Source organism: Otolemur garnettii, unplaced genomic scaffold, assembly GCF_000181295.1.
Source record: "Otolemur garnettii isolate 467f Iridium unplaced genomic scaffold, OtoGar3 scaffold00011, whole genome shotgun sequence".
Lineage (NCBI taxonomy): Eukaryota > Metazoa > Chordata > Mammalia > Primates > Galagidae > Otolemur > Otolemur garnettii.
The window spans coordinates 23,282,726-23,306,266 of record NW_003852406.1 but is presented as its reverse complement, the minus strand read 5'-3'; the positions used below and the strand labels follow the sequence as shown (position 1 = coordinate 23,306,266).

The 23,541-nt window shown below is 35.4% G+C and overlaps 1 protein-coding gene across 3 annotated transcripts in view; it reads right to left on the bottom strand.

Moving 5' to 3' along the window:
• The window catches only part of LRRC49 (leucine rich repeat containing 49), a 127,980-nt gene that overhangs the window by 45,097 nt on the left and 59,342 nt on the right, over positions 1–23,541 (bottom strand). For all 3 annotated transcript variants that reach the window (XM_003784475.1, XM_003784474.2, XM_003784476.2), the window contains 2 exons: positions 12,704–12,851; positions 1,576–1,659 (listed from right to left, as the gene is read on the bottom strand). In XM_003784475.1, the coding sequence (XP_003784523.1) occupies positions 1,576–1,659; positions 12,704–12,851 (232 nt within the window). The remainder of the gene's footprint in view (positions 1–1,575; positions 1,660–12,703; positions 12,852–23,541) is intronic.

The following is a 23,541-nucleotide window of genomic DNA, read 5'->3' as shown; positions in this document are numbered from 1 at the left end:
AACAGCTATATTTCCTATAAAGCAAGTTACTTTTGGCCAACCTTTAGGAATACTCCAATACAGGAAAGATTGCAAAATTCTGTTGACTGAATCAGCAAAAGGTAGTTATATCAGAAGAGGGCATAAGCAAAGTTAATTCAGGGGTTGGAAATAATAATGGATACAAGTTGGGGAGAATTCAGGTTAGAGGTAATAGCAGGGGAGGAAATTGCAGCATATTGAGAAAAAGCTCTAATTTGAGTTGTAGTCCTGAGCTGAGAGGAATTGGGAACAAGTTTTTTTTTTCCTTTTCTGTTAATTTAGGAATAGTTTTTATGGAGTAAAACAGATTTCCAGGGCACGGATTCATTCACTTTGATAAATGCAGATAGCTGTGTAACCCAGACTCCTGTCAAGATATAGGACCTTTCCGTCACCCCAGAAAGTTCCCCAATGTCCTATGGTTACTACGTCTTTCTTTGTATCCCTGTAAGTCATTTTTTTAGAGATGGAATCTACTGTGTTACCCAGGCTGGGCTCTAATTCCTGGGATCAAGCAATCCTCCTGTCTCAGCCTCCCAAGTAGCTGGGACCATAGGTGCACACTTACATGCCTGACTAGCCATTTTTAAAATTCTGAATGCCATTTTAATCTAAAAAGATAGGCACCTGAACAAGACAAGAATGAGTAATAATAAGCTGATCTTTATTTATTATACTTTGTGATGTTATTATAAAATGGTTAAAGAAAATATTTTATTTTAGGAAGGTAATATATGTTAAATCAGTTAAAACCAATTTTTTAAAAATTCACATTCCTCAAGTTATAAGAATTCTTACCACTTCTACCATTAGAGGAGCTAAAAGAAAAACTTTTTTAAACTTATAAGCTATCATTAAAAAAAAAAAACACACACACACAAAAAACCCATGTGGCAGGGTTCATTAAAATACACCAGTAAAGGCTCGGCGCCTGTGGCTCAACCGGCTAAGGCGCCAGCCACGTACACCCAGGGTGGCAGGTTCGAATCCCCGGCCCGGACCCGCCAAACAACAATGACGGCTGCAACCAAAAAATGGCCGGGCGCTGTGGCGGGTGCCTGTGGTCCCAGCTACTTGGGAGGCAGAGGCAGGAGACTCGCTTGAGCCCAGGAGTTGGAGGTTGCTGTGAGCTGTAATGCCACGGCACTCTGCCCAGGGGGACAGCTTGAGGCTCTGTCTCAAAAAAAAAAAAAAAAAAAAATACACCAGTAAAGATGACAGTCTGTTATAGCGGTTTCCAAAATGAAATGCACAGGCCATGGGATACACAAGGTACACTGGAATAAAAAAATTATTATAACTTCAATTGTGTCTATTTTTTATCTCTTCCTTTTAAATTTTCTAGCTTTTGCATGTGTTTTATAATGTCCATTACATTAAATTTCCTAAGTCCGGATTTATTTAGATAACAATTTCTAAGTTTCAGGGGTGCACATATCCTACTGGAATGATAAATGTACACAGCTTACAGATCACTTTTCCAGCTAGCGAGTTTCTAGGATGTGTGTGCACACGAACATGCAGACACATCCATGTAGACATCAGAGGAAATACCTTAATCAAAGATAGCTTATGACTTTCCCGCTTCTTCTCTTCCTCTTTTTTTGCTGCAATAGATGCCATACGCCTTTCTTCTTCCTAAAAGACATTTTTCAAACACTATTATGAAGTGTTTAACCATTTTTATCCTAAATATCTTTGGTCTTGCAAGTACAGTGTTCCTCCTTGAGAGAAATACTACTTGCTAACAGAAAATATGCCAAATATGCCTTCAGTGAAGAAAATATTAGTACATTGTTTCTCTTTATTTATTTATTTTAGAGACAGAGTCTCACTTTGTTGCCCTCAGTAAAGTGCTGTGCCATCACAGCTCACAGCAACCTCCGGCTCTTGGGCTTAGGCGATTCTCTTGCCTCAGCCTCCTGAGTAGCTGGGACTATAGGCTCCTGCCACAATGCCCAGCTACTTTTTTGTTGTTGTTGCAGTTTGGCCAGGGCCAGGTTTGAACCTGCCACCTTCAGTATATGGGGCCGGCGCCCTACTCACTGATCCACAGGTGCTGCCCTGTTTCTCTTTATTTTCTGTTTCACTCCTAATTCTAAAAAACCTGTGAATTCTTAACTCTACTCCCAACTTGGAGATGAGATGAAACTAACTCATATAAGAAAGAAGAGAGAATGAGACGAGAAAGAAGAACAGGGGATTACATTCATATAATTTTTTGGTACACCATATGCCAATGGTTCCATATAGACTTAAACATTTTACCATCAACAAAGAAAGATAAAATGATACTTCTAACAATTTTGATTTTATTTATGGTTGCAAATCAGAGCTTTCGGATGATAAATAAGGGTAAACACCTTGTAAAACTCTCCATTGATATTAATAAATTATACCTTCTAAGATCGTTACTTTTACTTTGTTTTTAAGTTGATTTATCTAGTCTAATTACTTAAATTCTAAAAACTATGAAATACAGAGTAGTGACTATAGTTAACAATCCTGTATTATAAATTTGAAATTTGCTAAGACAGTAGATCATAAATGTTCTCACTACCAAAAAAAAGTTAATTAGGGGAGGTGACAGATGTGTTAACTAACTTGATTGTGGTAATCCTTTCACAATATGTATAAAATCATGTTATACACCTTAAATTTATAAAAACTTTTTGATCAGACTTCAATAAAGTTGGAAAAATAGCAACTCTGAAATTACATTATAGATAGTTCAGAAAATTTAAGTAAATCATTCATAACCCCAACACTGTAACTCAAATCTTAACCATTTCTATGTCTCATTTTATAATATTCACCATGAGCAAATTTTTTAAAGTTGCATCTGGACCATTTTCTCCCCTTGAAGACTGATTTAATAGACTAAATCGTAACCATCTAACTTTTAATTTTCATTGCCAAAAGATTTGTAGGTACTCAAAATGATGACACAATTTGAGAAACCAATTTCTCAACAAAACATAAGCTTGAAAATATCTTCAGAAATAGAAAACTATAACAGTCCCTTTAGTAGACTTAAAGAATAGCTCTTTTATAAATAAAAAATTACAAGAACTGAAATTTAAAATTCAATGAAGGGGGTTCAGTAGCAGATTATGCACTGCTAAGGAGAGAATAAGTCAACTGTAAAATAGATTAGGAGAAATGTTTCTATATGCTTTCATAGCACCTCATATGTCCCTATCATAGCACTGAATCTGTTTCATTTTAATGATCTCTGATCTCATCTGTCCTACCTCCCACTCTGTACAGTAAGCTCTGTGAATGCATGGACTATGTCAGTTCTTAGTAGATACTTAATAAACATATATTTAAGGAACAAACTAAAGAATATATAGCTTTCTATATCTGTTCAATAATTTCCTAAAACTGAAATGGCTAAATCAAATCAATATTTCTAGGGCTTTTGACATGTTTGCAAGTTGGCCTCCAAAATGTAGTTTTAATTTATCCTTCTACCAGAAGTCAGCATTTTATTTAAAAGCTAATGGATAGCCATAAAGAGCTACTCACCAAATAATTCTGTGTCTTCTTATACCTAAGTCACATTGCAAGAAGGGGACACTTCCTGAACCCTTGAAGTTAGATGTGGCTATGTGACTTGCTTTGGGCAATGTTATATGAACAAAAGTGACCTATTTCTTTCTGTGTGAACACTTCCAAAGAATGAGGACATTTCAGAGCAAAAATCCTAGATCACATATCTTGGGCAGTATAATATTAGGAGCCTGAAATAAATGTGTGCACACATGTGCGTGTGTGTGAGAGACAGAGAGAATAAAATATTAGAGTTAAAGAAGGTCAAAGAGGTTATGAAAATGTATTCTGGATGGTGGGCCAGAAATGTCCTCCTCAAAACAAAGAAAAGTCCTGGATTAAAGAAGTATACTTAAAAATGCATAAAGATAAAATATCACAGAGTTAAAAAGAAAACTAGGAAAGCAGCTACTACAAGACTCTAAAGTTTGGAAATGAGGAAAACAGTGGCTCACACCTGTAATCTTAGCACTTTGGGAAGCCAAGGTGGGCCTGGAAATCACGTAAGCAGAGGAGTTCAAGACCAGCCTGGGCAAGAGTGAGAATCATCTCTACGAAAACAAAAACATTAGCCAGGTGTTGTGGCGGGTGCCTGTAGTCCCACCTACTCAGGAAGCTGAGGTAAGAGGATCGCTCCAACCCAGGAGTCTGAGGTTGCTGTGAGCTATGACACCATAGTACTCTAGCCAGGACAACAGAGATTCTGTCTCAAAAAAAGTAAGAAGGAAATGAGGAGACCAGTGCCCTAATAGCATAGTAACTGATACGAAGTTGGTAATGGTCTAAGAGATGAGTCACTTATACAAGGTTACACAGCCAGTGACGGTGTCAGAATCAGAACCAGAAGCTATGTCTTACTAAAAACTGAATTCTTTTTTTGTTATAATAAAGATACATTTAAATTTATTTTGCTGATTTCAGAGAGATTTAAAAAAGAGAGGTTAGAATTATTTACTAATCTGCTATTGGATTTAGTTGTTTTGAAAGAAATGGAAATTTAATGTGATTTTGATAGATTTAAAGTATCTTTTATAATATCAAAAATGATTATTCTTAACTTTTAAAAACCAAATAGAGGTAATGAGGAGAAAAAACTAAATAAAACATGTAGAACTTTGATTCCTAGCTTTATAAAATAGCTGGTTTAATAATTATATTAAATTCCTTTCTTCAGTAAATACTAATTTAGTACCTTATTTCAGAATATAACTTACTTCAGAATAAACTTTTTAAAAGAGCAAAACATATTGATGTTCAATTGTTGACTCATCTATAAAATGTGAACTAGAAACAGATTGGCTATTCAAAGAGCCAATTTTAAACAGTACTGGAAACTGTATGGATCACGTACTGCACATACTTAGGAGATGATTTCATCAGATTTTCAAAAAGAGTTTGAGCTTTCTATTAAAGGCAGTTAGGGTTTTAGAAGAAAAGCTAAACCTTGGAAAACTGGATTTACACCAAATCAATTCAAATATTGAGTGTTTAAAGGAATTTATACATCTGATGGTTATATTTCAGCTTGAATAATTACAGAATAAACTTAGAAATAAAAATAAATCTCTAATTGTGAAGACAGGCCACAAATCTGTTGGTAGGAAAGAAAAAATACTATAAAATTCTGGCACCTTCTTTTTTGAGACAGAGCCGCAAGCTATCACCCTGGGTAGAGTGCCCTGGTATTACAGCTCACAGCAACCTCCAACTCCTGGGCTCAAGCGAGTCTCCTGCCTCCACCTCCCAAGTAGCTGGGACCACAGGCGCCCGCCACAACGCCCGGCTATTTTTTGGTTGCAGCCGTCGTTGTTGTTTTGGCGGGTCCGGGCTGGGGATTTGAACCCACCACCTTAGGTGTACGTGGCTGGCGCCTTAGCCGGTTGAGCTATAGGCACCGAGCCCTGGCACCTTCTTGGTAATAGTCCAATTTCTGGGATAAGGCTACATCTTTTATGCAGCAAAAGAAAGGGATCTACATGGGACAAAAAAAAAAATCTGTTTTTTTCCTTACTTCAGACCCAATTTTCTTTCTTTTTTTTTTTTTTTGGAGACAGAGCCTCAAGCTGTCGCCCTGGGTAGAGTGCAGTGGTATCACAGCTCACAGCAACCTCCAACTCCTGGGCTCAAGCGATTTTCCTGCCTCCGCCTCCCAAGGAGCTGGGACTACAGGCACCTGCCACAACACCCAGCTATTTTTTGGTTGCAGCCATCATTGTTGTTTGGCAGCCCAGGCTGGATTCGAACCCACCAGCTCAGGTGTATGTGGCTGGTGCCTTAGCAGTTTGAGCCACAGGCACCGAGCCGAAGACCCAATATTAAAATAGGTGCCAGTTAATTAAGCAATGTAGTGATCCAATAGGTGTTTGATAACCCTAGACCATACTCCCTTAGCAGATTATTAAGGCTCTAAAATAATGCATATAGTACATGAGAAAACATTTTGCTCCAAAATAAATAATAATAGTCCTAATATAGGCATCAATTTATTATGCAGCATTTAAAAAATAAAATGGCAAAGTATGTTTTAATAATATATTTTACAATAGTTACAAACATTATTTTCCTCAAATGTATAACATTAAAACGGACTTTAAAATCAAAGATTTTTTTTCTAAAAGAGATGGCCAATTTTTTATCCAAATAATCTTTTTAACAGAGAAAACTGATTTTTCCAGGGTTTTAGCTAGTGCTAAAGTGAAGATTAGCAGCCATGTTACCTGACTTTAGGACTAGGGATATATCAGCTGTTAAATACTGGGAAGAAAAACAAAACAAAACCCAGAACAGGGTAGGTTATGCTGCCATAACAATTTCAAATCTTACACTGGCTTAGGACAAGAAAAGTTTTATTTCTTGATCTGCAACTTTCTTCAACATAGTGGCTAAGTATTCCTGGGGGCTGTAATCTAATGGTATCTTCTACTCAATATATGCTTCTACAATGACCACCACAAAGGAAAAAAAAAATAAGAATTATGCATTGGCTTTTAAATGCTGCTTGGAAACAATATCCATTATTTCTGCTCACATTTCATTGGCCAAACATCTTCCCACATGTCAAATAGAGAAGGAGAACCAAAACCTATTGGTGAGCATTAGTAACATCCACCACAACAGGAAATTACTTCTACCTGAAATGAACTATTCCATTTTATTGGAAAGTAAATTGTAAGCAAGTTCATACTAAGCCAACTATGGGGTTGAGATGAAAACTCTAGATACTATTTCTGTTCCAGAATTCTAAGAATAGTACCTGCATATGCAAAATAAGATTTTAGAAATTCTGGGAAGCAGAACCTTCTGTACCGTTGTCTTTGTTCTAGCCCTTCAAAACGTATTTATTCTGTCTTTTTTGAACAGTTGTGAAAACAGTTGAAGATCACTGTAATATATTCCTTATGTCTTCTTCTTTGTCAACTAATCATTTCAAATTTTCTGGAAATGCTCCAGTTTGTTGTCACCACTCTAAAACTATTAATAGTTCAGGTGAAATATGACCACTGAAGAAACAAACAAAAAAAGACACTACTGTCTCTATTTTCTGAATTCTTTTTCTATAAATGAATAGTGTTTTAAATACTATTAAATACTAGTTAAATCCATACTAACTTTAACAATAATATCTCATAATTAGCTCAATTTGAATTTATCAGTTCTAATACAAATGATTTTCACACATGCTGCTCATCTTTCAAAACCCTGCATCTGTGCTGAGAATTGTTTTGTTTGATTGTTGCTTTGGATTTTCTATATGTTGTCCAGGATTTTCAATTTATCTATTTTTTATTATGTTAAATTCTGATTTTTCTAGACTAGAGGTCATCAAAATTTTTCTGTAAAAGGCAGATAATAAATATTTTAGACTTTATGGGCTATATATGATCTCTCTCTCATATTCCTTTTGTTATTTTAATAATGCTTTAAAAATATATAAACCATTCTTAGCTTGAGAGCTATACAAAAAATTGGCTCCAAGATGGATTTGGGCCATAGGCTATAGTACAGATTTCTCTAAAGGTTGACATTAATCCCTTACTTCAGTTTATAGATACAATGAATCAAATATTTACTAAGATATATTGTCATACAACTTACTGAAAATAAGGTCATAAAAGATTTTGTCAAATGCTTTGCTTAAATACCAAAACACTGTCTATAACACTTCCCTAAGAGGATCCATTTATTCTATAATTTCTAAAATAGAAAACTAATTTTGTCTGGCATGAATTGTTTTTAGTGAGCAAATGCTGCCTCCTAGTGATCAGTTCCTTAAGCACTCACAAACCATCTTAATAATTTAATTTAAATTTATTTCATGATCAAAATCAAGTTGGCTGTCACAATTTGTGGAATTTATAGTCTTTCCATTTGTGATAAAAAGACAGATTAGTTCATCCTACCTTTTAGCTACTGCTTTATTCTATACCACTTCCCTGATACAACTTTCAATGGTCCAGCAATTTATTCAGTGAGCTAGATCAAGGACTGGTAAACTCCAGCCCTAAAGACATAATCTAGACTGCTACCTGTTTTTGTAGATAACATTTTGTTGGAACAGAGCCATGCTCTTTCATCATGTAGTGTCCATGGCCAATTTCATACAATGGGAGAGCTGAGTAGTTCCCACCTCCAGCATATAAGGCCGGCACCCTACTCCTTTGAGCCACGGGTGCTGCCCAAGAGTTGAGTAGTTTTAACAGAAACTGTACAGCCCCCTAAAGCCTAAAATATTTACTATCAGACCTTTTACAGATAAAGTTTGCCAACACCTTCTCCAGATGGGCCTGATTCAAACTTACTTATTCATCTGTCCTAGGCATCACTTTCATCTTATTAATCCTTATCCTACTTAATACAAACTAAAATCCATTCTTCTTAAGAGAGATAACAAAAGCAAAATACAAGGTGAGGCCAGTGATAGATTGCCATTCCCCTCGATCAGAGAATCCAGAATCCAGAATCTCTTACCCTGACTAATCTCCTGGCTTCTCAACCAATTTCTCCTCCAGATTTCTACCCAGATAGACAGTCTTTTAAATAAGAAATCCAATTTAACTACCTTAAACTCTTTTTTTTTCTCTTTTTTTCTTTTATTGAATGGTAACTGTGTACATTAATGCACTTCTGGGGTACAGTGTGGTTTTTTCACACACAATCCGAAACACTTCCATCAAACCGGTTAACATAGCCTTCATGTCATTTTCTTAGTTATTGTGTTAAAATGTTCATATTCTACTCATAGAAAGATTCACTTGTACCTTTGTAAGATAAACCACAGAAGTGTCTACCTTAAACTCTTCAAGGTGTTTACCTTTTATGTCCAAGACCAAAATCTAAACTCTTTATTACAACAAAAAATGCCCTAGTGCTCGCCTGTCAGACGTGCCTGTCTCCCGCTTTTCCTGCACACATACACTCAGCGAGGAATACGGAACAGCTAGACCAGCTGCGGCTGTCTCTCAGCAGCCCTCTGCATTTTGCATGCATTTACTCTCCTTGAATATATGCTCCTTCTTCTTTACTATTCTTCAAGTCACGAGTCAAGTATTTTCTCTTCAGGAACTTTTTCTGTTTCTCTGGTAGACTTCTGAGTACTCTACCCGGTGTGGCTGCACATATACACATGCACACGTGTGCGTGTACAAACATATATATCTATTGATGCATCTAGCTATCTTTTCTCTCTAGAATGGCATTTTGCACAGTCATCTGGCTGCGTGCCTGCCACTGAAGTAGACTGCAAGTAACTTAAAGGCATGAAATGTGATTCTGATCTTGTCATCTCCTGTGTTTAATACACACCCAAGTACAGAAACTGCCCAATTCAAGGTATCTAAGAGTCTGAGGAATTTTTCACAGTGCCCCTAGGACAAAATAAATATGTGACAGCTCTATTTACTAAGTAGTAGTCTAGTAACTTAGCAACCATTAAAAAACACAGTAAATTGAAATAAAAAATATTTATACCATTCTTAAATAACTACAACCACTTATCATGGTAAGTGTGTAACCTATAGGGTGTTACACAAATTCTCAAACACAATCAAGACTGGACATCGCCATCTTCATTTCCTGTGCCATTCCAATTTTGGTATGGCATTTGTTTTTATCACAACCACTGAAAACTCAGCTTTGCAAAGACATGATTGACAGAAAGAAATAAAGTATGAGCTAATACTGAAATGCTAAACTACTTTGAACTAGTAGTTTCCTCAATGTCTCACAAATGTCAAATCTCACCGTGTTTCCCTTGAAAATTCCACAGTGACCCTGTAAGTTCACTACAACACCTTTGGCTCACAGTTTAGGAATCACAGCTCTATTGCACAGAAGTTCACTAAATATTTATCCCAGCTAGAATGTTTGCATGATAAATTTACATACAAAATTAATCAAGACTTTGTATTTTAAAAAGAAAAAAATAGTTATAGGTGTGAGCAAACTTACTCAGCCAGGTAATAAATATTTTAGCTTGTAAACCACACGGTCCCTTTAGCATTTACTCGGTTTTGTCACTGCAACATCAAAGCAGATATAGACAATGCATAAATGATGGGCATCATTGTATTCAAGTACATCTTCACTTATAAAACCAGGTAGCCAGCTTGTAGGCTGCTGTTTGCTGCTGTTTGTTTAAAAAGTAAACAGTTTCCACACTAAAGTTACTAAAAACTTAGAAACAAAAGATGAGAGTAAATGACTCTGTGCTGATATGAATATATGAATATATCAACATTTTTATGAATAAGGGGATTATAAAGAGAAAGAATAACTTCATAAGGAGAGCATGGCAGACAACTCAATCAAAGTTAGAATAATCACTAAAGGGACAAATATGAGTAACATACCACTCGATAGGAGGCAATGGGAAGAATACAAAATCACTACTGTGATATTTATGCCAAAGACCTGTAAGTAAAAATTAATGATGAGGCACATCAGAAAAATCTGAATGGAGGGTCATTCTATAAAATAACTAACCTGTAATGTTCATAAATATCAAAGTTATGAAAATCAAGAGGGGCTGAAGAAATAGTTTGAGAAAAATGATGATAATAGAGCTATGACGACCAAATTCATCTACATGCAATGTATAATTCTGAACTGGATCATTTTGCTATAAAGAACAGTATTGATATAATGGTGACAACTGAATGTGGTGTGAAAATTAGATACTACTAATTTTTCAATGTTCATTTCCTAATTTTGCTATTTATATTGTAGGAGAGTTATCTTTGGTGATAAAAAATATACACGAAAGTGAAGTCAGGAACTTATTCTCAAATAGTTCAAAAAAAAATGTTCTTTGTACTGTACTTACAACTTGTAACTTTTGAGATTATTTTCAATTTTTTTAAATTTTTAATCATTTAAGTTAAACAGTGGAGAAGCAGATATGCTTCATATTTCTATCTTATATGTATTACATATATTTTATATACACTAAATATATATGTCCTATGTATTTATATACTCTATATTTATATTGTCTATGGATATCAATGCTCTACATGTAGCAAACAGCTTGCCCTCTTCCCATCCCAGGTGATACTTCTTCATTTCCTTACTGGGCAAACACACGCCCTATGGAATGCACAAGGACAATGATTATACATACTATCATTCTCCTTTATTTAAGGCAAGAAAGTTAGGTAAGTTTAGCTCAATCAGCAACTCTTTATTGAACATTATTAAGTTCAACTACATTCTCAGTAGTGAGATAGAGAAGGAAAGAAAAGAAACATCTAGAAAACATCTGTATGTGCCAGGTAAGGAGGAAGAAGAATGATTTCTACCTGTAAAGACTACATATTGTTTGGATAGATAAGACTGCCGTATAAATTCACCATAGAAACTTAATATATAATTAAGTACTAATTTATATAAATGGGTTAGGTCTGTATCTTACCTACTCATATCAATCTTATCAGAAGAGCAGTTAGATGTACCAAGGATGCTTAATTAAGAAAGACCTGGAAATATGGTTAATGGGTTACCACAAAAGTAGGAAACAGCGTTATAGTATAAAGCTAAAGAAATCAAGAGGACAAAGTATCATTCTCCATCATGAAACAGGCAGAGAGGCAAAACACTAGAAGATTCATGAATTCACCTGCATTTTGTACTGTTTTTTAGCCACCCCAGAAGTCTATGATATTGCTGAAAACAGCACACATTGCAAAGCTGGTATACAAAGAGCAAGTCAGTTAGCAATTAAGTAAACCTAGTTGATCATCAGAATCTATATCAAAATTAGAATCTAGAAGAGAGAAAACAGGTAGACGCTTAGGATATTTTTCTAGGTCAGAGACTGTCAAACTAAGGGTATTAATAAGTATTTTCTAAGACAATAAAATATTTAAAAAATTGGAATACAATGATACAAAATTAGGCAAGTCTCTTTAATTATAGAACTTCTTGCAGCTGACATGCTAATATGTGTTGTACACCTAAAAAGAGAAGGTTATAAATATGCAGCATTTCATGTAGATCAGCAGCCATATCAAAATGTCTAAGTGTAGAAAATGTCTTAACATGCAGATAAAATGAATTAAAAAGAGAGCTACTTTTGGAGGTAGAACATCAGCAATAATAGCAACAATAACTCCAGCTGATGCTTTCTAGGAGCCTCACACACAATAACTCTATCAGCATTGTATCATTATGATCCCCGTGGCTACTTTGAAGAAAATGAGGTATAGAAAGATTAAGTAAATTACCAAAGGTCATATGGCTAGCAAGTGGCCATGTCAGAATTTAGACTCAGGCAGTTGGGCTCCAGCACTCATGCTTTCAACCATTACCTCATGTGACTTAATGAAATTCTCGCTCATTCATCCCCAAATAGATTATTGATTGGATATTAAACAAGAATGACAAATAAGCACAATGATTAACTTAAATCAAAGGCTAAGAATTTTAAAAGCCCTATTTAATGAAATTAGGGATAGGAGCAGGTGGTAAAAATGCTACAATATTTACATACATATTTACAATATATACATTATGAAGTATATAGTCATAGTTTGTTAAAATTTGGAAGCATTTCAAGCAAAGAATATGCACCCCAGTTTCTTAATTTGCACTAAGGAAAACAACATAGTGAACATTGTAGAAGGGTTCTCACTGTGATTCTCTTCATATCTAGCTGGCGCAGCTGCATCATATTCTGAAGGACAGTGTGTTTGTACCATGACTCTTGAGCTATTGGATTGCCATCAAAGGAGATGTCTGAGAGGGAAGTAGAGTCAGCAAGGCAGGAAACACTGTCAAAACTGCAGGAGAGACGGAAACCGTTAGATTATTCTGAGGTCCTTCGATAATACCTTTATTTTTTTTAATAGGCTTTATTTTATATAACAGTTTTAGACTTACAGAAAGATTGAGAAAGTATAGGGTTCCCATAAACTCTATGCCCAGTTCCCCATATTAGTAACATACAGAGATTCCCCCTGTATAAACCTATCATACTAAGGTATTCTTTAATAGCACACTTGTTACAATTAATGAACCAATAGCAATACATTCTTACTAACAAAAGTCTATATTTTATCCAGATTTCCTTAGTTTTTACCTAATGTCTTTTTTCTGTTTCAGGATCCCATCCAGGATATCATATTACATTTAGTTGTCATGTCTCCTTAGGCTCCTCTTGGCTGTGACAGTTTCTTAGACTTTCCTTGTTTTTGATGACCTTGAGAGTTTTGAGGAATACTCATCAGTTATTTTGTAGAATGTCCCTTTATTAGACTTTGTCTGAAAATCTTCTCATGATTAGACTGGGGTTAAGGTACTATTAATGTTAATATGACTTATCACTATTGATGGTGACCTGACCACCTGGCTGAAGCAGTGTTATTCAGGTTTCTCCAAAATAAAACTATTATTCCCTTCTCCCTTTTCAGACTAAACTCTGTAATGAGGTCATTATGTGCAGCCCTCACTAGGCTCCCACGTTTGAGAGCAGAGCATTTACGTAAATTATTTGGAATTCTTTATAGGACTATTTTTTGTTTATTTCAGTTCGAACTTGTAGATATTTATTCTATACTTTAAGTTATAATCCAGTATTACTTGACTTATTGTGCTGTTCAAAACTATTCCAGCTTTGGCCATTGGAAGCTCTTTCAACTGCCTCCTATGTCCCCGTTAGCTCCCATCAATGTAGATGTTTTGATTTTTTTGTGCACTTGGCCCTATAAGATTTTCTAGACTCATATAGTTCCTGTCCCAATCCTAGAATCAGCCATTTCTCCAATGAGCCATAATTGCTTTTATTGGAGAATGGTATTAAAAACAAAAAGCTGGCTGGTGCACTTTTTGCAGGTTCATTGCTTTTAGGTTTTCTCAGTTGACACAGCAAGAAAATACATGTGTATAGAAATATATACATATATTAATCTATAAATATTTCTCTATATAACCATCTGTGCCTATATTAAGCTAAACTTGAGTTTATACTCATGTCTCCAACTCTAATCCATCACTACATGGATCATTCTAGCCTTCTCCCCTTGCTTAATCTAAAAATTCCTACTCCCAACAAGAAGAAATTTGGTTCCTGCCATCTGCTATCCATTTACTTAATTGTACTTATAGAGGTATTAGAATTTTTAACCCATACATCCAATGGGAAACAACTTTATCCACTAAAGTATTTGATGAGGTATAATTCCTTTTGCATTCAGTCTTATTGACTCATTTCCAAAGTTACGTAGGTCAGTGCCTTTCCCCTTAGGTTGTTTCATACACTGGAAATACAATTAAATTCTCTTATCATAGTCTCTATTCCTTTCTGAAACCCTCCAACCTCCTAAATAATTTTTTAAATTTTTCACACAATATTTATGCTTGCTGTAAAGTTCTATGGGTTTTGACAAATGCATACTGTCAAATGCACACCATTAAAATATAATAAAGAACAGTTTTGTGGCCTTAGAAAAATCCTCTATACTTTAATCGTTCTGCTCCTTCCCAAATCCCTGGCAACCATTGACCTTTTTATTGTCTCTAGAGTTATTTCCAGAATGTCATATAACTGAAATCATATAATTTGTGCTTTTCAGACTGATTGCTTTCATTTAGCAATATGCATTTAAGGATTATCCAGGCCTTTTCATGGCTTCCTAGCCCACTTCTTTCTTTCTTTTTTTTTTTTTTTTTTGAGACAGAGCCTCAAGCTGTCCCCCTGGGTAAAGTGCTGTGGCATTACAGCTCACAGCAACCTCCAACTCCTGGGCTCAAGCGAGTCTCCTGCCTCCGCCTCCCAAGTAGCTGGGACCCCATTTCTTTTTATTACTGAGTAATATTTCATTGTGTGGATGTACCACGGTTTCTTTATCCTTTTACCTATTGAAGACATTTTGGCTGCTTTCAGTTCTTGGAGATTATGAATAATGCTGCAAATAAATTCATCTGCAAGTTTTTGTGTGGACATAAACTGTCAACTCAATAGGATAAAAACTGAACAGTGCAATTGTTGGATCAAATAGTAAGACTGTTTATGTTAGCTTTGTAAAAACCCACCAAACTCTTCCAAAATGGGGGTACCATCTTGCACTCCTATCAGTTCCCCATCCTCACAGTGTTTGCTATTTGTGGTTTTGGTTTTAGCCTTACACATTACAATAGGTATGCAAGGGTATCTCATTGTGTTAATAATGCGATTACCTAATGACAAAGGATGCTGAGGTATTTTTATATGCAGATTTGCCATTTATGTATCTTCTTTGTCTTTTCAGCGCTTTCTCCCATTTTTAATCAGATTCTTTCTTACAATGAAATTCTAAGAGTTTGGGTTTTTTACATTACCTACTATGTTTTTTATATCACCTATTTTTGTGTGGGTCTGCTTCTGGGACTTTTTAATCAGATATATGTTTTGCAAATATTTATCCCAGTTTGTAGCTTGTCTTTTAATTCTCTTAAACATTGTCTTTCACAAAGAATTTTTAATCTTACTTATCTCCAACTCATCGATTTTCCCTCTCATGGATCTTAAGGTCTTTTATCTAAAAACTCATTGCCAAACCCAATATTGCCTGGATTTTCTCCTAAGTTTTCTTCTAGAAATTTAATAGTTTTGTGTTTTACATTTAATTCTCTGATTGCTCTTGAGTTAACTTAGTGAAAGATGTAAGATCTATGTCTATATTCATATTTTTTCATAAAGACGTCCAACTGTTTCAGCACCATTTGTTGAAAAGACTATCCTTTCTCTATGGAATTGCTTTTGCTCCTTTGTCAAAGATCACCTATTTTTGTGTGGGTCTGCTTCTGGGACTTTTATTCAGTTTCACTGACGTGTCTATTCTTTTATCAATAGCATGCTGTCCTGATTGTTGTAGCTTTCCAGTGAATCATTTTGTAGCTCTGAAATGATTTAAAGATTTAAATACTTTACTTACCACAAGAATAAAATATGTTTTGTTGTGATGCGGACACAACTCTTCTTCCAGCAAGAAAATTACAACAGCCCTTATCAGACCACATATGTGAGTTGCTGGCCTAAACTACTGTACTCCAAAACACATTTAAACCCAAGATTTTGATAGACAGATTGAGAGGGTATCCTTTGGCAGGGCTATTCTCTGTCAGCCTGTGAACTACTCTCTTAAGGCTCGCCCAGCAATGTTAGCACTGTTCACTAGTGTTGAGGGACCTTGCATGTTGACGTGGATCTCTGTTGTGCTGATCAAGCCATCTGTCCTGAGAACCTCTCATACAAAAGTATTCTTCAAACCTCAATTAGACTTTACATCCACAGAGGCCTGCTTCTATCCTGAGTAACCAGAATTTAATAATTAGACTCTAATTGAAATTGAAACTCACTATGTTAATGTACCTCATCTATTAAATGTATTCCCCATGAGATTTGTTCTTGTTATTCTCCCCCCTTTGAGCACTGTAAATAAAAAAGAGAACCTTGTTGCATGGCAATAAACCATGTGATGTGTGAAGCTATTATTTTAACCATATCAAAACAGTCTTGAAATGAGTTAGTGTGAGTCCTTCAACTTTGTTCTTCAGTATCGTGTCACTACTCTAGGTCTTAACCTTTCTATATAAACTTTAGAATCCATTTGTTGATAACTATAAAATAACTTGCTGGAATTTTCATTTTTTACAGAAGGGAATAATCACTTCACTAAATAAGGCCCCAGAGCACCTTGATAAAACTCATTTACACAAATAAATTTATAGTTTTTATTGTCATATTTAAATATTTCTATATTTTCCTGACACTCAAGATAAAAAGATACCCTGCTATTAATTATTTCCCTCAGAGCTTATCTTTACCAATCTAAAAGACAAGCATCACAATTTGTATGTACATCATGGTATTTGAGATATGTTTAGATAATAATAGGAAGGGATTTTTAACAGGCTAGTATATGTAGGTAAAAATAAAAATGTATAGATTTAAACTTAATAATCACTTCAAGTTTAAACAACTTGAATAAATTATAATTTTTTCCTACATAGCACTATCACATTTCATTTTATTCATTAATATAAAAATCTCAAAACAGTTTCTAGTCTCCGAGACAGCTGTTTAAAGCATGTTTCTCTCCTTTCCCCATAGTTGTTTACATAAAACTTCAATTAAAAAAAGGGCTGTGAAGGCAATATTCTATTTCTTCCATATTATTAAAGTGGACTAACTCTCTAGAAATCTGTTTCTTTTCTTATTTTTTTTTAATTTTTAATTTTTTGAGACAAAGTCTCACTTGGTTACCCTTGGTAGAGTGCTGTGGCATCTTAGCTCCCAGCAATCTCAAACTCCTGGGTTTAAATGATCTGCTTGCCTCAGCCTCCCAAGTAGCTGGGACTACAGGTACCCACCACAATCTCTGGCTACGATGGGGTCTTGCTCTGGCTCAGGCTGGTCTCGAACCTGTGAGCTTAGGCAACCCACCCACCTCAGCCTTCCAAGTACTGGGATAGAAATCTGTTCATGCATATCTCCTATTTGATAAATGTCTTTGTCAAATCAGTTGCCATCTACACCAATTCCTGTTTAAGAAATCAATGATTGAGAATGAGAACTGTGAAGAGTCATCAAGAGATTTTAAGTTAAGGGGCTAACGTGATCACAATTGTATCATAGAAAAACCACATCTTAGTGACATTACTGAGGATATAAAGGAAGGAAAGGAGTCAAAAACTAATTCTGAAGTAGATAGTAAGAGAGATTAAAAATGGTAAGGGCCCAACATATCAAAAACTGAAGGAGTTGTGAGCAAAGAAGAAATAGGTTCTATGGCAGTTTAGAATATAGCATGAAAAGAAATTAGTAATCATTTGGATGTGCTGAAAAAATGAATCAAAATCACATCTAAGTTTTTCTCTGAGGTGAATGACTGGGTTTGTCCAATCCAATCCAAAAGGTACATACTTTGTCAAAATTCACTGAATTTTATGCTTAAATTGAATGTATTTTACATATACTACATGTAAATTATACCTTCATAACAGACTTCTAGAGAAAACTTAAATTACATTATAAGAAGAACATATTTCACAGGTGACCTTTTCATCTATCAGGTTTCCTTTACCTGGAACACTGGTGCCCAGTGGCTATCAGGACATGTTTCAAAGGGCTTTCATTAAGTTTTTCTCCCACTATTATAGGATGGGCTTACTAATTTCAACCATTAAGATATTAACTAAAGCAAGAAGCATAGTTAACAGAGCCAGTAAATTGTCTATGTGGAAGAGCATTTTCCTTTCATGGCCCAAACAACTGAATAGAATTAAACTGTAAGCCTCTTAAAGGCCAGAAATGTACTGTGAATCACTGCTCTAATACTAACTTAGGATATATCATTTAATAAGTGTGCAATAAAGTTTGGTTAATAAATAGGAAAATATGATGAATTGAAACGATTCTGAAGAGTTTATTCTTGATAACAAGGAGGTAAGTGAATTTTCTTACACTAGTCCCAGAAATATCACCTAAAAGAGAACATGATGCTCAAGATTCATTATGACACAGTGTGTATCACTAATCAGGTAGATGCCTTGAAAACTGAAACACAGAAAAGCCACGAAACTGCATCTTATTATGGATTTCAATTTTATTGTTATTTACTATTTATTTACAAGCTAGACTTCAGAGAGTCTACGATTTATTTCTAAGTACAATTTTAAACGAAAGTGATTGTAACTGTTCCCAGCCCTACTTCTTAAGTACTCCTTTGAGGAATGGAATTGATCTTATAATTATCAATGGATTTGGTCTAATAATGGGTGGTGTTACACATAAAACTAAACAATATCTTAGTTGAATGAAATATAAAGCATATTTGTATGTAGAGAAGAAAACAGAATGCTCAGGGAATGTAGTAATAATGAAGTACTTCAGAGCTCTAAAACAGGCATCCTCAAACTACAACCCACAGGCCACATGCAGCCCACCTAGGACATTTATCCAGCCCACCAGGTGTTTTTGCTGCCGCTGCCTGTCCTGCTTAGTAGCTGACTCATCCTGGGGCCTGCAGTCCAGCCCTCCAAGGGTCTGAGGGACAGTGAACTGGCCTCCTGTTTAAAAAGTTTGAGGACCCCTGCAAAAGACCTATTGCTGCCCATATGGTCTACATCTATAATTCAAGCAAAATTTTAAAAAAGAGAGACTTAAGGAATGGGAAAATCATTGCAATCCTCGGCAGGTACTATCCTGGCTACTACTCCCAGATCAGCTGCTAGTGTTGATACTCAGGCTAAAGTCTTTATGCTTTGAATAGTTTTAGTGAAGTAAAAATAAATCTGCATTTGATCCAGAAGATTCCTCACAAAATTTCATTTCCATCTGTAAAGCATTTGACCAATAAACATGCCAGACATTCCTAGAAGTGCACTGAAAAGTGCATATTATTTTAAAGACATTCTCTAACCAAATAAAACAATACTCTTAAGTATAAACACAGGATAATGAAGGGTTATACTCAACCTAACCAAGGAAAGTTAAAATCATACTGTTTAAAGAAAGATAAACCTGAAAATAAGACAATAAGTAGAGTGAAATACTGGCTTTTAAAAACAGTCTCTCCTTTCCTCTTCCTCTCTTTTTTTTAGTGAAGAACACTCAGTTGCTCTTGTTTCTTCAGAGAACTAAAAGCTTTGGTCCAAAGGCTGACATTCAACTCACTATATCACTATAATCTTTTTCCAGATTACTCATTCATTTGTTCTTCTCCTGGCCCACAGGTATCCTCACATTGCCACATCTGCTTCCTATCTGCTAGAGAACCTATGAACCTATACAGAAACAATCTGTCCCTACTGACCAAGGAGGAGAAGAAAATATATCCCAGGGGGAAAAGAAAATATTTTAGTCCATTGTATACCTACTTAAAATACAACGAAAGAAATAAAATTTCACACATGTCATATAGATATTTACCTAACAATGCCCAAATATTAGTCAAATTTCTCCAATTAGAAATTTGCCTCCTCTAAGTTAGATACTTTAGATAAAAATTTTTTAACTCTTTCATACCATAAGGTATCATGAGCTCTGAATAAAAAGCTCTTAATGAAAAGCTCACTTATTTTATATTAATCAGTGAGAATTTTACAGAATAGTTACTCTGTGCCTAGGGAACTAAATGAAATGGAACAGTACAATAAATTGTCAAATGTGTTCATCTAGACTGAAATATACACAACTGACAAACCTAAAATAACTAGAAAGATCTATAAGATAATATATAATTAAGTGTTAAGGACTGAAGCACAGTTAAAGAAAAAAAACACATAATGTAGGTATTTGAATTTCTAATAGAATGATGAACTAAAAATGTTGAATAAAGTATATTCTTAAAATCTTAAATATATCCATGACCTGTTTTTAAAAATGATGACTACACAGACAAAAAGAAAAGAAAAGAGTAAAGGCAGGAACCCAGGGAGGCAAGAGAATGCTGAAACTGATCTTTATGCTGTGTGGGCATTTGCTGAACCCAGTGAACTTGAGCTTTGGTTCACATGATCTTCAAGGCTGGAGGACAGAAGACAAGTCCTGGGAGCCACCCAAGTTGGAGAGTCTAACTAGATACCTATCTATAAATCTGGGACCCCAAGGGGTAGATCCATAAAATACAGTGAAATAATCAAAAAAAATTCTACCTACTACCCAAGAAATGTTATCTCTCTCAAAACTTGGGGCTAAGTAGAGGGAAGGAAAATTCTTCCCTGAATACTTATAACCACAAACCACAACTGTCCCACTGGAAAGTCTTTGGAAGCTTTAAGATACACAGAGCTGTCATCCATGATAACAATGCCTTCTCCTGGAATAGCTCTGAAGGACCTCGCTGAGGCTGTTTTATAGTTAACTCCTTTTTAATAAGTAGAAGGAGTATACTCTAAAATCATAGTAAAAATAGAGGACAGCTGGTTCTCCATATCCGTGGATTCCATATCCACAGATACAACCAAACTCAAATGGAAAATATATGGAAAAAGATTTCTACAACATTCAAAAAGCAACACTTGAATTTGATGTCTGCCAAGTACTATGTTGAATCTATAAGAATGAAATGATGCATAGGCATTGTGTTAGGTATTATAAGTAATCTAGAGATGATTTAAAGTATATGGGAAGATATGCATAGGCTATATGCAAATACTCCACATTTTACATAAGGAACTAGAGCATTGGGGGATTCTGATATACTTGGAGAGTCCTGGAACCAATCCCCCACAGATACTGAGGGATGAGTTATATAGTAAACAGACAAACAAGTAACACAGTGATTTATTATCAAGTATTATGTGCTATACTTAATTGTATATGTTATACTTTTATATGACTGGCAGTGTGACAGGTTTATTTATACCAACATTACCAAAAATACATGAGTAATGTGTTGTGCCTGTGACATTACAATGGCTACCATATCACTAGGTGATAAGATATTTCAGGTACATTATATAATCCTATAGGAACACTTGTATATGTGGTTCATCATTGACTGAAATGTTATTACATGATCCATGATTACATATGTATGTGCATATGTTCAAAATACAAAGTGTCAGCAATCTATAGCCTGCAGGCCAAATACGGCCTATCACCTGTTTCTGTATGACTGACTAATGGCTTCTGTGTCTTTAGATGGTTGAAGAAGTCAAAAGAAGACTGAGTCCTGATACGTGAAAATTATATAAAATACAAATTTCAGTGTCCATAAGTAAAATTGTATTGGAACATAGCCCAGCACATTCATTTATGTTTTGTCAATGGCTGCTTTTGTGTTATAAAAGCAGTTAAGTGACTGAAACAGAGACATCTGGCCTACAAAGAAATCAAGTATATGATGCCAATCTATGTTCTCTGAAAATACACACATGCACACACACACACACACACACACACACACGGTTTCACCAGGGAATTCTGTCAATCCTTCAAAGACCAGGTAGTACCAATGCTTTATAAATTGTTCCAGAACATTGAAAATGAAATAAAATTTATTATTCTTATGAAGTAAGTGTAACATTGACACCTAAACCTATTTTCACAAAAGAGAACATGATAGATCAATGTTACTTGTAAGTATTGTAGTAAGTGTTAAATAAAATACTGGCAGTAAAATTCAGTATCATATTAAGAAAATTATACACCTTGATCAAGTGTTATTTATCATAGAAATGCAATTTGTTCAATTTTGGGAAATCTGTTAATATTAATAAGTCTAAAGAAAAAACCATATGGATATCTCCACAGATGCTAATAAAGCCCTTGAAAAAATTCAGCTCTCATCTTTGGAAGAGAACATTTGAGAAAACAAAAGTTAATGGATACTGTCTTCATATGATAAAAGAAAAATGAAAGTTGTAAAGCCAGCCCACCATCTTACTTAGTGTGGAAACACTTGAGGCATTTCTGCTAAGAAATAAGGCATATGTGTTGACTATTTTACTACTATTCAATGTTTTATTGAAGGTATGACAGCCAATGCAATTAAATTAGAGAAATAAATTATAGGTATAAGAATTGGGAAAGAAAGTAAAACTATATTTGCAGATGACACATGGCATACCTGGAAACCCACAGAGTTGTGCTGTCCAATCTGGTACCCCCTAGCCACAAGTGACTATTGATGAACACTTGAAACGTGTTCTAGGTTGACTGAGGAACTAAATAGTTAATTCTTTTTTTTTTTTTTTTTTTTTTGCCGGGGCTAGGTTTGAACCCGCCACCTCCAGCATATGGAGCTGGCTGGCGCCTTACTCCTTTAAGCCACAGGCGCTGCCCTAAATAGTTAATTTTTGAAATTTTTAAATTTAAATTCAAATAGCTATGTGTGGCTAGTGGTTACCATATTGGACAAAGCAGGTAGAGAAAATGTCCATTATTGCAGAAGGCTGTACTGAGAAGTGCTACCCTAAGAAGTCAATGATAACATACATAAGGATACACTTATTAAGAAATATGCAAAATCTACACGAGGAAAATTTAAAATATATCTGAAAGATGCAAAAATAGACTTAAGTAAATGGAAATACGCTACTTGTCCTTAGATAGAATGACTTAACAGGCTAGGCATAGTGGCTCACGTCTGTAATCCTAGCACCCTGGGAGGCTGAGGATGGAGGATCACTTGAGGCCTAGAGAGTAGTCTGAGCTAGATATCAACTCTACAGAAAATAAAATAAAGAGCCAGGCATGGTGGCGTGTGCCTGTGGTCTCAGCTACTGAGGAAGATCTCTTGAGTCTGGGAGTTCAAGACTGCAATGAAGGCTCGGCGCCTGTGGCTCAGGTGGCTAACGCGCCCGCCACATACACCTAAGGTGGCGGGTTCGAATCCAGCTGGGACCTGCCAAACAACGATGGCTGCAACCAAAAAAATAGCCAGGTGTTGTGGTGGGCACCTGTGGTCCCAGCTACTTGGGAGGCTGGGGCAGGAGACTCGCTTGAGCCCAGGAGTTGGAGGTTGCTGTGAGCTGTGAAGCCAC